Source organism: Manacus vitellinus, unplaced genomic scaffold, assembly GCF_001715985.3.
Source record: "Manacus vitellinus isolate BGI_N305 unplaced genomic scaffold, ASM171598v3 scaffold_5_pilon, whole genome shotgun sequence".
In the NCBI taxonomy this organism is placed as follows: Eukaryota; Metazoa; Chordata; class Aves; order Passeriformes; family Pipridae; genus Manacus; species Manacus vitellinus.
The window spans coordinates 7,127,153-7,140,511 of NW_021940682.1; the positions used below are offsets into that span (position 1 = coordinate 7,127,153).

The 13,359-nt window shown below is 41.9% G+C and overlaps 1 protein-coding gene across 1 annotated transcript in view; it reads right to left on the bottom strand.

Annotated features, from left to right (window-relative positions):
• TMTC1 (transmembrane O-mannosyltransferase targeting cadherins 1) overlaps positions 1 to 13,359 on the bottom strand; it is a 131,722-nt gene that overhangs the window by 69,023 nt on the left and 49,340 nt on the right. The window contains exon 7 of the mRNA XM_029963566.1: positions 6,326 to 6,515. Within this exon, the coding sequence (XP_029819426.1) occupies positions 6,326 to 6,515 (190 nt within the window). The remainder of the gene's footprint in view (positions 1 to 6,325; positions 6,516 to 13,359) is intronic.

The following is a 13,359-nucleotide window of genomic DNA, read 5'->3' on the forward strand; positions in this document are numbered from 1 at the left end:
ATGCAGCCACAGAGGCACTCGGGGTGCCCGCAAGGGGCTCCTCCCCTTCCCCCAGCTTTCACTAAACAGAGTCTTTCTGGCTTATTACTCTCTCCCTGCAGCAAATATTAACAACAGAAGCAGCATAGAAAAAACTCACTGCTAAGGATTAAGAACATCAGCCCTGACCTTCTCTCTCTCTGTGGAAGGAATTCAAGTGGCCCTCAGGAAAATGAAAGCAGGATTTATTTTAAATGGACCTTTTATGAAAATGACTGTGGTTTCCAGCTCGTCAGATAGACTCCATCAGTGAATAGCCTTATTCACCTTGCTGTGCCTTTGACGTAGGTATTGTTCTGGAAGTGTTGTGGCATATAAATTTTGCTAGGCATACTTTCTAACTATGCTGGTACTACTGTAGAATATTATAAAAGGCAATTGTTCCCCAGAAAGGTCCATAAGCTGTGATTTATTAATGAAATGCCAACCTGGGAAATGAGGCAAGGGCCTCAAGAGTGCAGGGTAAAGTAAATAGCATAACAGAATACACACAGTGATGCTAGCAAAAACAACAGAAACACGCACACAAAGAAGAGATACAAATGAATTCCTCTCCTTGATGGAATTGAACATTGTCAGCTAAGAAATTTAGCCTTCAAGTGACTGAAGAATATACTCAGATGATATTCATACATATAATCTACCAGAAAAATGGCAGTATGATGCCAATTACAGCACGAATTAAAGTCATCATAATTTGGTATAAAATGCCTTGTCTTGGCTAAGAAGCACTATGCAGGGAAATTTAAAGAGGCAGCAATACCTTTAAAATTAGACTCAAAGTAAAAAACTACCAACTGTAGAATATGAAAGATCAGGATAATATGTATCTCAGTCGCATTTAATGAACATAACCTGAAAACCATCACAACTTCCTGTACCATATGTGGCCACATCACACAGAGCAGAAGAGTGTGTTCTTTGAAAAGGTATATCCTAGAGGACATTAGACATATCATTTAATTGACGTGAAACGTAAGCAGCACTCCCTCCTCAGACATGAGACTGCTGCACATCATCATGTGTTCCTGCTGAACAGGTACAAGGTGCTGTGAACCACCATGAGGTCCCTCCACAGTGCTGGTCATGAGCACAGATGCATGATGGCCAAGCAATATGAGGCACGATACGTTCCCCCAAAGTGGTCAGGTACAAAAGCTACTGTTTCAAATTAGTTTTCCAGGTCAGCTGGCTCTGAACTAGCCCATGGCACACACACGTGAGGTATCCCACTATCAGCCCTCCACGTATGAGGTACCAATGGAAAGTGGAATCCCATCCATCATGTACTCTGTACATACACATTCACGGCTACAACTACAGGACAAGTTGCATTTTAATCACACTGCTAATTAAGCAGCGACCTAAAAATGCCATGCAGAGTGGCACCTGAAGGGTCTTCCTTTCATGCTCGTTGAGCTATTATGACATGTCAAAGAAATAACTGTCACCCTGATGATAATGCCAAGAATTGTTGTCCTCCCTTCAGTTCTCCAGGTGCTCGCCGCTTCTTCCAGGATAGGAAGGCAGCCCTGTGGGCCCCTGGGTAGGCCAGTGGCCATTTGAAGCACCAGATTATTTCTCTGACCTTGCAACTGGCATGCTTGACACGCAATAAGAGAGTCAGTCATTTCCTGGTGCCTTTGTAACCCATCTAGTCCCAAAGCTGGAAGTCTGACCACATCCATTCCTCGCAGCTGTGGCTGTCTTTGAAAATGAATGATAAATAAATGTCATTCTCTTTTCCCAGCTATTAATATATCTCCGGGGTGCAGGTGTTTGCAATAACATCCCCAGCCTTTGTCACATCCCCAGCACACTACTTGAAGCCTGTGTGAGGAAATTCACTGCAAAGAGCTGAACAGAACCTGAGGATTTTGAGACAAACCAGTGACTCCTGGTACCTTGGCTAAAAAAGCTCCAGAGAGGCCAATTTGCAGAGCATGCTGGGCATCTGCATGGTGAAAAATCAAGTCCCAAAAGGTTTCAAAGAGCTGCTTAATGGTGGACTGCCACTTTGCCACATTAGTCACTATGGAAAAATCTTGGCCAGAGGTGACAGCAAGGTCCTTTCCTCCCCCAGTGGGAGATGCAACAAGGAGCTGGCCTTTTTTTTTTTACTCCCACCAGACCACGTGAAGATGGGCATTAATTGTGACATGTGATAGGGATGGATGCAGCAAGACACAGGCATGGCTGTGCACCTCAACACTGTGCAGGGCAACAAGTCCTACTTGGGGAGCTGCTCACAGGGAGCTCTCTGGCCAAAAGGCAAGAGGGATTCGCACTACACAGAAGAAGTGATCCAGAGAATGGAAATTCTATACAAGATATTAAGAAAGTAATTTTTTCAAGCGACTTCCTCATTAAGTAAGGTGGAGGCCAACAGTGAAAGTGCACGTGGAGGATAAGAAGGGATGCTTGTCTCTCCAAACAAACTGGAGAGCTGCCTTCTGCATTTCTGCAGTTTTCAGTATCTAGTAACAGACATGCTCCAAGAAAAGCACCTATGGACAGAAATCTTCCACTGTTTCTTCTCCTTCAGAGGTATAACAATGCTCACAAAATGAAACTGAACAAGAAAGCTTCATGCCTTAGACATCCTTTATCAGCCCTACACATACATGCCAACAAGAGTTATTACCCTAATCAAAACAGCAACAACAAATTAGCCCTGTTTAAAATTCAATGGCACCAACGGCAGAAATCCAATCCATGTATTCCCTAATTACAGTCCATGCAATCCATTCTGCAAGTCTCCTGTGAGCTTGTGTTGTGGATGCACACGCATCATCTCTTGCCACAGACAATCAGTTCAGAGTTCACTGGACAAATGTCCTCACTGCTGCCAAAACAATTTCTAGCACTTCCATTCTCCATGCCACAGAAAGGAAAGTGACAGTACCAATGAGAATGAATGAGGTTTTGTCCTCTCTTACCCCTGCACACCTACACTCTCAGACAAAAGGCATACAAACTGCATATCTGTTCACTCGAAAATAATTCCTTGGAAAATTCCAAGCTATCTCTTCCAGGCTGGAGTTTGCAATGAAAAAGGAGAGAAAAATGGCTTCTAAGAAAGTTCTGTGTGTTTGCTTTAAAAGAAAGCAGAACATCTTACACTTTATGAAGTGGGAAAAATCAACAGATGTGTCTTGTGCTGCCTACAAGCTGTAAAATACAGAGAAATAGCCTGTCTGGGGCTTAACTGAAAGATGGTCCTTCTCGAGGAAAGCAATGTCATATAAAAGGCCACTGCTGTTGCACCTAGAAAAGTGCTTTCTTAAGAGCCTAATATAATCAGTTTTGCCTGCAGTTCATGTGTCCTGAACTTCCCTCTCTCCATTGTAAAAGGGAGTGTTTGAAGACGAACAGGATAATTTATTTCCAGGAAAAAGGGCACTTCCTGCTGTTTGCTTTCCTCAGTAATGCACACTACTCAGCACAACACAATCTTCATACAATTTTCATACAACTTAAAGGCAGTATCACAACTGGGTGACTATGTGAGTTGTTAAAAATAAAACAGAAAAAAGCTTCAGAAATCAGAAATCTAGAATTTCCTGAAAAGCAAAATATTTCAGCTCTCTCCAATTATACCTCTAATTATATGCATAAATATGCTCCATCCCTGGAAGTGTTCAAGGCCAGGTTGGATGGAGCTCTGAGCAACCTGGTCTAGTGGAAGGTGTCCCTGCCCCTGGCAGGGGGGTTGGAACTAGATGATCTTTAAGGTCTCTCTCAACCAAACCATTATGTGATTCTATGATTCTATACCTAGGGTTGGGGGAAGCACGTCCAAGGTGATCCCCAGGAATCATTACCAGTTCCATGTTCACAGTGGGTTTGTTGGAGGCTGCAACCAGAGACTGTCAAGATGGTTCTAGTTTTACTGAACTAGATACAAAAGCAGATTGCTTCAGATCCAACTGATTCAGTGTTTGGGGTTTTCAAGAATAAACACAAAGAAATTTGTAAGATGAATTTCAAAGCATCCAGTAAGTAAATGTCCAAAGAGTGAAATTCATATTGTTTAGTAATATTAACAGTGGTCAAGAGCAAAACTGAACTTCTCACAAAAAATTACAAGTTGTAGTTTCAAATCAAACAGTGGTATTTCTAAATCCAGATTGATTTGTTTTGATTTAAAAAATAAATAATAAAAATATTATAAAAGCTAGACATTTAATACACAAAATGTTTTGAAGTATTTTGTTTTGCAGTTTGACAGAAGACAAATGACTCATTTACCCAAAGGAATCCTTTTGGATTATTATTTTACCCAAAATAAAGTAACACAAAATGTCTTCAGATAATTCTGAAATATTTTTTCCAAGCGAACCAACAATATTATTCTTACACATAGTTCAAATTCTGACAACAGGAGAAGAAATAAAAATGAAATGAAGCTTCAAAGAACATGGAGTAAGATTTTTCAGAAGTCTTCAGTACTGGGCTAATGAGAATTTTATCATTAACTTTCCTGGGAATAGGATTAGGTATAATACAAACAGTTCTGAATATCGCTAGCAGTGAATAATGAAAGCAGGAGGAATACGAGATGATGTACAACCTGCAGGTAGAACTAGTGAATACCTAATAGGGTATTTTCCCATATTTCCTACACAGCATCCGCCAATGTATTATCTAAATTAATGACTCTGCAGCCTCAAACTGTTTGGTTCATTTTCTTTCTCTTATCAGGAGCACAAGGAAGACTGCCAGGGTAGACGGAAGCATGTACATGACCAGTGCATTTCAGCATAACATAGGTATTAAAAACCTGTCACTCTTCTACTATGCTTTTCAGTGATACATATATTTAAGAGAGAAACTTTTGTACTATTTCCAAAATGACTACCAACACCTTTCTTAAAGAAGCTTCCACAACACAGCTGAAGGAGGAACAGCTTGTAAGTTCCTATGATCCACAAAAAAACCCCCTTTCCATATAAGTGCATATCTGATCTCTGACAAGGCTAGTACAATCTCACTTCCATGTCTGCAATACAATTAATGGTGCCTCTGAGATGCTGAATTGTAAAGTATGGCTTACCAACTATTTATTTACGCTAAAGAACAATTTCCAGATCATTTCAGATTTCCCACATTCCATTACTCCGCTGACAAAAAAATCTTCTCATCGAGATGTATCCAACGTTTAGGTTTTAGAAGCATAGCAGAAGTGCAAATACAAGAATTGATTTTATTTTCAAATGGCTCTGCAGATGACAGTTCCCAGCCCTGTTTGAAGTAAGTGACAAAAAGCCTAATGACTATGGGAGAGGCAGAGATGCTTAACAACTTCAGTGGGGTTTGGATCATTAACAGTAATCGAATGCAGGATTCAGGGCCAAGTTTTGCCCTCAAATCAGACCAATTAGAGACCGAGACATTCAACTAGAAAGATATTCTCATCTGTTAAGCTTGCCTGCATCAGTTATTAATGGTAAGTTTCTTTCATCTTAATCCAATGCATTCCAGAGGAAAACTTGTGCTTAACCAACCATTTCATCTGAAGATCATAGAATCATAGAATAGAATCATAGAATCAGTTGGGTTGGAAGAGACCTCCGAGATCATCAAGTCCAATCCTTGATCCAACACCACTGTGGTTACCAGACCATGGCACTAAATGCCACATCCAGTCATCTTAAAAACCTCCAGGGATGGAGAATCCACCACTTCCCTGGGCAACCCATTCCAATGCCTGATTACCCTCTCTGTAAAGAATTTCTTCCTATTATCTAACCTAAACCTCCCCTGGCACAGCTTAAGACCATGCCCTCTTGTCTTGCTGATAGTTGCCTGGCAGAAGAGACCAACCCCCACCCGGCTACAACCTCCTTTCAGGGAGTTGTAGAGAGTGATGAGGTCTCCCCTGAGCCTCCTCTTCTCCAGGCTGAACAAGCCCAGCTCCCTCAGCCTCTCCTCACAGGACTTGTGCTCGAGTCCCTTCACCAGCCTTGTTGCTCTTCTCTGGACATATCATGCAGTCATGGGAGAGTGCACCGAAGACCGCAAGAGAAAATGAGAATCATCAGCAAGCATGGAAGACCTGGAATCGCAAGCACCTAAAAACATCTCTGAAGCAAAAAAGACACATGTCCGGATGAATGTTGCATCAGGAAGCCTGGAGGCCTTTGGGGGTGATGTGTCTAAAGGAGACATGGAGACCTCTGATCTGATAAGCTGTGTTGCTGACCTGCAGTATGAAAACCATAAGATTAGGAAACAAAAGATCTTTATTTTTTTAAATGTTGCACTGCATGTGTTTTGGTGTTACCTTGAATGCAGCAATGCAGTGTAGGCTGAGTAATGCCAGCACCAGCACCAGGAACACTGTGGCTAAGTTCCTTGCATCCCAGATGGACTCGACCAGAGGGATGCTGCCGACCTGCCAGTCGTAGCACAGGGTGATTGGGGCCAGCAGAAGCCACGCATTGAAGGCCAGAAGGTAGGAATAAGTTAAAAACCTGCAAATGAAAACAGGTAATGTAATACATGGAATGACTGCCAACACAGGAAACATTTTCCTTTGGCAATTGCCACATACTGTGTGGGAGGAGAAAAAAACAAAACAACCAGCCAGCAACACTCTGCACACACAGGCGACACCACACCTCTCTGTCAACAAGGAGATGCCAACATAGGCAAGAGGCACTTTAACAGACTGTTTTAAGAAATAACATAAGATCAGCAATATTTACACAGTTTCTATGCACTAGCCTTTGGAAAACTAACAGACCTTCATCTCCCATTTGAATGTTGGACTTTTGAAGTGACTTTCTGCCAGCTTCAAGAATAAATGAATAGTAACTAAGCAGGTACACACATGTATTGAATTTTTACACTGTTCACTACATCACTGCTGCAATACAAAAGATCCTTCTAGCTGGGTTTGACTTAAACTTTAGGATTTCTTCTATATGCACAACATTGAGCAACTAAAGAAAGACTCTCCTCTCTTTTCTCTTTGCAAACCGAGGCACAGAGAGAAAATACATAAGAAAGGAGGCAGAGGTAATTTTTGGCTGATCCCACCACAGCTTATTAGGGCTGGGGACAGATTGCATGAGATGTGCTGCAGAAATATAAAGAAGTAGGGAACCTTTCAAATTGTTGCAATCTCCAATAATTGTTAAGTCTCAATAGAGAGGAAATTAATGGGGAATGGAAATGGGGAGCATGCTGCCCAATGGGAAGTATGTAGGGCTTTCAGAAGACTGAACAAGAACAGCATGTGTGTGACTGGGCTAAAGAAAACAAGAAAAAAATAAAAATCAAACCCACATCCCTCTCCCCCCCACGATTTTGCTTCTTGGCATCTACTTGCCAAAAAGTGCATCTGAAGTTGAAATACTTTTGAGTGCAAGAGACTGGAGATTATTCCAGCAATCATGAAATCAACCAAGCAAAGTTGCAACAGCCTTTGAATAGACAAACTCTTCCTTGGCTCACAAAGAGAAAATCCACATTGTGCACAGCATCAAAAATGGCAAATACTAAAAAAAAAAAATAAAATAAAAATATATTCTATTCTGCATAGGATTTCTTCCATCTGAGCCTGCTTTGGCAGTTGTTATCACATCCAGTTGCCATGGTACCTCAGCAGCTTTATTAAAATGATAACAAAGGATGGCAGAGATGTCAAGCCATGTAGACAGAGGATTGTTTCACTTGCCATTTACAAACATGCCTCTTTGGGGTCAAAATGTAGCCCCTTACAATAGCACTTATAACATTATATTACATTTGTGGCAGAATAGTAAGACACTGAAGCTAAATGTGACTCCAGGCAGGCAGGATGGAAATTCCCAGGTGGGTGTTGGGTCCTAAATTTCTGTGAAAATGTTTTTAAATAACTACAAACTGCTGGGATATCAGTTTCTCTTCTCATCCGAAAAACAAACGACTCCAGCAGCACAGTGACCCAAAAGCAGGGAGGCTTACAGAGTTGGAATAATGTTTCATTGCAAACAGTCAAAGAGGCACATTCTTATTTTCCCACAAATCTTTCTAAGCTCCCAATTCTGGTGGAAAGTAGAATATTTCCACGTTTTTAAGGTTTTCAGCCATGTCGTAAACTTCTCTTCCATCCCTCCATTTTCCTCACCTTCCCCATCCTGAGGTACTAAACAAGGGTAAAAGTGAGAACAAAATCCATTTTCTCTCTTAACAGAGGTAGCAATTAGAAAGCCAGTTTCTATTTAAGAAAGCATCCCTCAAAAACATGAACTAATTTCACTCAAACTCTTCTTGCAATTTTGATTGTTCACTCTTTCTGAAGAAACAAATGTGTTTTCCAGTCACCAATCCAATCTCTTCTGGACCACATTACAGAGGAACACAGCAACACAAAATCTGGTTGGGTTTAATCAGGCCAAGGCATTCACTTGTTATGTTATGTGTGGCCTGACCCACCTCTGCTCAGCCATAAACAGACTTCTCTATCAGCCTCAACACAGCATCAGTTCAGAAAAGGCTGCCAGCACTTATTTACAGCTTAAAAGCCAAACTGAGATCCAGTTCTAGCTTTACTTTTAAAAGAAAAAGCATGTCTATTTAGGTCAATCTGAATAACGTCATGACATACGATACTGTTACTACAAGTGCATATATTGAACAGGATTTTCAGAAGCGTTGAGTTAGTTTTGCACTTGATGCTTTAGGAGAGCCCAGTTTTTGCAGTGAGTGTCCTTTTAAGATGTGGCATATTAATATTCTCAGTAAGCTTCACAATATGGATGGAAGATTGTACGTAAACCACAGCACACACCAGAAACCCTCCCCTACTTACTCAGATGGGTTGCTGGGTAGGAAGGAATGAGAAGACATTTGGGATCTTTGCAAACTGCAGCACTGCAGTTAAAGACAGACTAGTTGCTTTTCTGCATCTTCACTGATAAGGCAGGAGCTGATAAATCCTTGCACAGCACAGAATAAATAAACACAGTTTGCCACCACAACAAATTGAGTCAGTTTAACAATCTAAGAGGAACTCAGGGTAGCCAAAGCAGTGTGCATTAATGCATTTCTGCTGGAAGGTTAGGACAAGCTGCTGTTGAAGATGAGAAGTCCCTCTTCAGGACCCACACTGATCAGGAGAAATTTGTAAACAAATGTCTATTTTCAAGTGCTTGTGAGGTTTCAGTCTTCCTTGGGAACCATGTGCACAACTTGCTGCCAGAGGTGGGTCCCAAAGGAGATGGACAATCGCTCTGTTCCACTATGGCAATAAGTAGTCTTTTAATATGCTCTTCCAGCAGCAGTGAAGTATTTTAAAGCCTGTGACAGTCATTAACATCGAAGTACAGTCAAGTGGTTCACCTCTCCAGACACCCTTGTGGAGAACCCTTGGCCATATCTCGTTTCCAAGCCTGAGCACCCTCATTGAACATGCACGTGCTGTTAGCAGACATGGTGGTAAGATCCATGAAGGCACTGCCTGATTTTAGGAGGCATTTGGAAGCTGCAAGAAAGCCTTGAGTGAGCTCTGATTCCAGCAAAAGTTTGGCTATGCTTTCAGCATTGGTAACCTGTCCTTGAACATGATGGATGGCTGCATAAAATAAAGCACTACAAACTATTGCTATTCTATGTACTAGAACAGAAAAATAACACGATGCTAATAATAGTTACTGACAATTCAGTGCTGCTTTTTATTTATGGCTCTCAAAAGCACATGATATTCCTTTACATCTATGCGGTTCTCATGTCACAAGGCTAACTAGGGAGAAAGATAAACACGGGAGAAAGATAAACACGAGAGAAAGATAAACACAGGAGAAACTTTGGAAGAAACCTCTCACCAAAGCTGGCGTCTCTAGGAAATAATTTGCAAATTTTTAAAAGTCTTGAAGATTCATGAAATCATTCCAGGAGCTAATTACATTTCAGCAGCCTACCTGCAAATGGCGACAAAAGTGTTTTCTTTTAATTAGTTGACTGAGTGAATTACATTTTAAATTAATGATCTTCTCTATATTGCTGCTCATGTCTGCTGGAATTCTAAGGGAGAAAAATCCCTGCCTATAACATCTCCTGCTCTCTCAGCTAATCCCATGCAAAACAGAGTATTATTAGTGAGGTGACAGGAAGAATTTGCCTCTTAGCAGGCAGTTTTTCCCCAGGCTGGGGAAAAGCATTTGCATTGCGGCATATATTTTTTATTTGCAAATTGAACATGGAAATCCAAGTTAGAGCAGGTATCAAGTGTTCCTTTACACTTCTCACTATCTCTGGCATGCTCAGAAAAACACAGCTCCTCCTGTAGGTAGCTGGAGTTGTCATGGCAATCTGGTTTGTTTAGTTTTAAATTTTTTAGTTTAAATGTACTGTTGCGAGCTTTGATGACTCATACCTAGAACCTGTTGCAGAACTATCTGAACTTATTGTTTCTGCTGCAAAAATGAAAGTAAAAGATACTACTTAAAGCCATAAACAATATGACAGGAAAATACTTGAGGAATTGTCTAACAGACCTTTTGCTGAGCTTGGAAAAGCTCTCGTCTCAGCACTGCCAAACCCAGGCAATTAGACCACAAAGATTGTGAGACTAGGGAAAAAACCACAAGATTTATAGAAATTTATGAGGCATTTCATTTGTTTTCTGATTTTGGAGCATTTAAAGCTTTTCCCCCCAGCTTCCAGGGACTAAGATTACAGATTTCTTTTCAAAACTGTGCTACACAAGTGATCACAAAGGTCCAACCATGTCCCACCAAAGCTGCATGGAAAAGTCGGGGCAGTGATCCTATTTTTTCTAGGTGCATACAACAGTGTAACCTACTGCCTACCCAGTTCTGGGACAACTGTCCTATTCCTGACAGACAACCCTAATCCCAAAGACCCAGTGGGAAGCATCCATTTGCAAGTGGAATATTTTCCAGCACTGGGAGTTTTATGAAGGCAAAGGCAAAGCATTCTCCTGGTTGCAAAAAAAAAATGGGCCTATCTAGAAGACAGGTGGTAACAGTGCACTTAACTAGTATTTGGAAAAAGAAGGGGATGTACAAAGCAGATGGGGATCTGAAACAGCAGCAGGAAGATAGCTGTTGCCCTTTCAGAAGTCACAGACCTTGGTTATGCTCTTCTGAGAAGACCTCCACGTTGCCAGGCACTCTGGGAGGTTTCAGTTCACTATTAAGGGTAAGAAAAGCTTTCTTATTAGGGAAAGCTTCTTTCTCTCTTGTATTAACAGCTGAATTGATTGCAGCCCAAGGCTCTCTTCATCCTCTACGAAGCCCTAAACCCAAGTGTGTTTAACAAGTCACTTCACAATAATGTCCTCCTAGGGCACATGTGGCTGCAATTATAACCAGGTGGTGGCATTTAGGGATATAATCTTAAAATTGTATATATTTGCACTTCCCCTGGGGAACTGTCAGTCCAGTCATGCCTTCCCATATGAGTTTATTTTCCTGCTCTGTATATTGTCAGCCTAAACATTTGCTTTTCGGAGCCTTAGAAGAAAAAAATTCCCACTCCATCTATCCAGCTCACTTGGTGACGGTGGAGTAAGACTATACAAACAAGCAACAGACTACTTCCATTTAACATCCAAATGTGACTATAAGCTACACAGAAAATACTTGTAACTGAAGGAAGTACCTATGTATTCCCTTTCATCAAACCTTTTGCATTTAGGGGAAAAAGAGATGCCAGTCAGCAGGAGATAGGAATAGGAAAGACAAAGACAGGGATAAACAGACAGCTGCAGCTTGATAAATAGCAAGGTAACTCTTCTGCACGGGGGGCTTGGGGGAACCAGGGGCACAGGAAGAAAAGCAGCCTATGTTGTCTTCTGTAGCTACACAGCCTCAAGAGCTTTAATCTGGTGAATGGCTCTCTATCAGTTGTTTCAACTCTGGGTCTAACAATCTGAAAAATATCGAATTCTTGAAGAGTAAAGACTTTCAAAGAGCCTGTGAGTTTCCAGTGAAACCCGAGCCTGCTGTCAGGGTCTCAATGCTGGAAAACCTGGGACTGATCTCATATTGTTTTCCCTCTGCAAACCCCCATGAGCTGTGGGTGAGGGCACGTCTTGCCATCAGACCTGATCCTCTGCTCGTCACTGACAGCAGCACGCTCCAGAAGTCACACAGCCCAAATCCCCCAGCCACCGGTGGGCAACTGCTTCTGAAGAGGCAGCAGCAGATGGAGGGTCCTCTAGACAGCCACTGAAATGCTGGTGGCTGATCCTCAGGAAATTAAAAGCCAGACCTCATAAACCCACTGTGATAATCTTTCTGGAAATGGGCCATTGTATTCCAGGGCGTTCCCATACTGATGGGAACCAAAGGGATGTCCTGGGCACGCTGCTTTGCCTCAGAGACTGCCTCAGAACCTTCCCCTTCTGTATGGAAGTATTTTGGAAAGCAAAATGCATGGCCTATAGGAGTCAATGGCCTCTGCTTTGGCTGCACCCTCTCTATTCCATATGCCGGCTTTTTGGTAGGAAAGGCTTTTTGTGTAACCAGCACTTGCAGCAAGCACTATGACCCATTAAAATGCCCATCAGACTGATTTCCAGAGCAGCACTACCTATCAGGGTCTATTCATCAAGCCAAGAAAACTCAACTGAGAGAGATGCTGAAATCTTTCACGTGGCTCTGGGAAAGCCATTTTCTCTGTAGGGTCGCCTTTGCTTTGGAGCATCATCTTCCGGACAGGTTCTTCCCTATCCCCAGCCCCCTTGAAATATTTGCACTTAATGTATGGCCTGTCTGGCCCCTGGGAAGGCACGAGAGCAATTCTTATCAATACTGTTGTTCTCCCTTTTGCCTAGAAGTGAATGCTGGGTGCCTGCAGAGATTACATGTAGGGCTGAAGTTAAGCACCTTTGGGCACACGATAGAAAGCACTGGCATAACAAGCAGAACTTGACCACCACTCAAGTAGCATGTGCAAGTCTGGCTGATTAAGAGCTGATATGTCACAGGGGTCTATTTTAATACCAGCTCCTAGTCTAAGGTCAGTGACAACCCCATACCAGAGTAGCTGCTATGCTTGACTTCCGTTACCTTGGCAGAACTGGCTGGCACAGGGACCAATTTTTCCAGCACAGGTCCACGGTCTGCCTCTTGGTAGTTCATTCCCTTTGAAGTTACAACTGGGATGATTAAATGCATCGCTCAGAAAACAGTCACAAATCTCTGTGAAAAGGATTATGTGCCAGTTTTTATGTATAAGTACTTCTTCAGCTTTCTGCGGCACTGAATTCTCATTTACCTGATTGAAACAGCAAAGAAATATAGAAAGCCAGCTTACAGAGAGAGCAGTTCAACCATAGGACAATTCTATCTCAAGGCAGTCCTA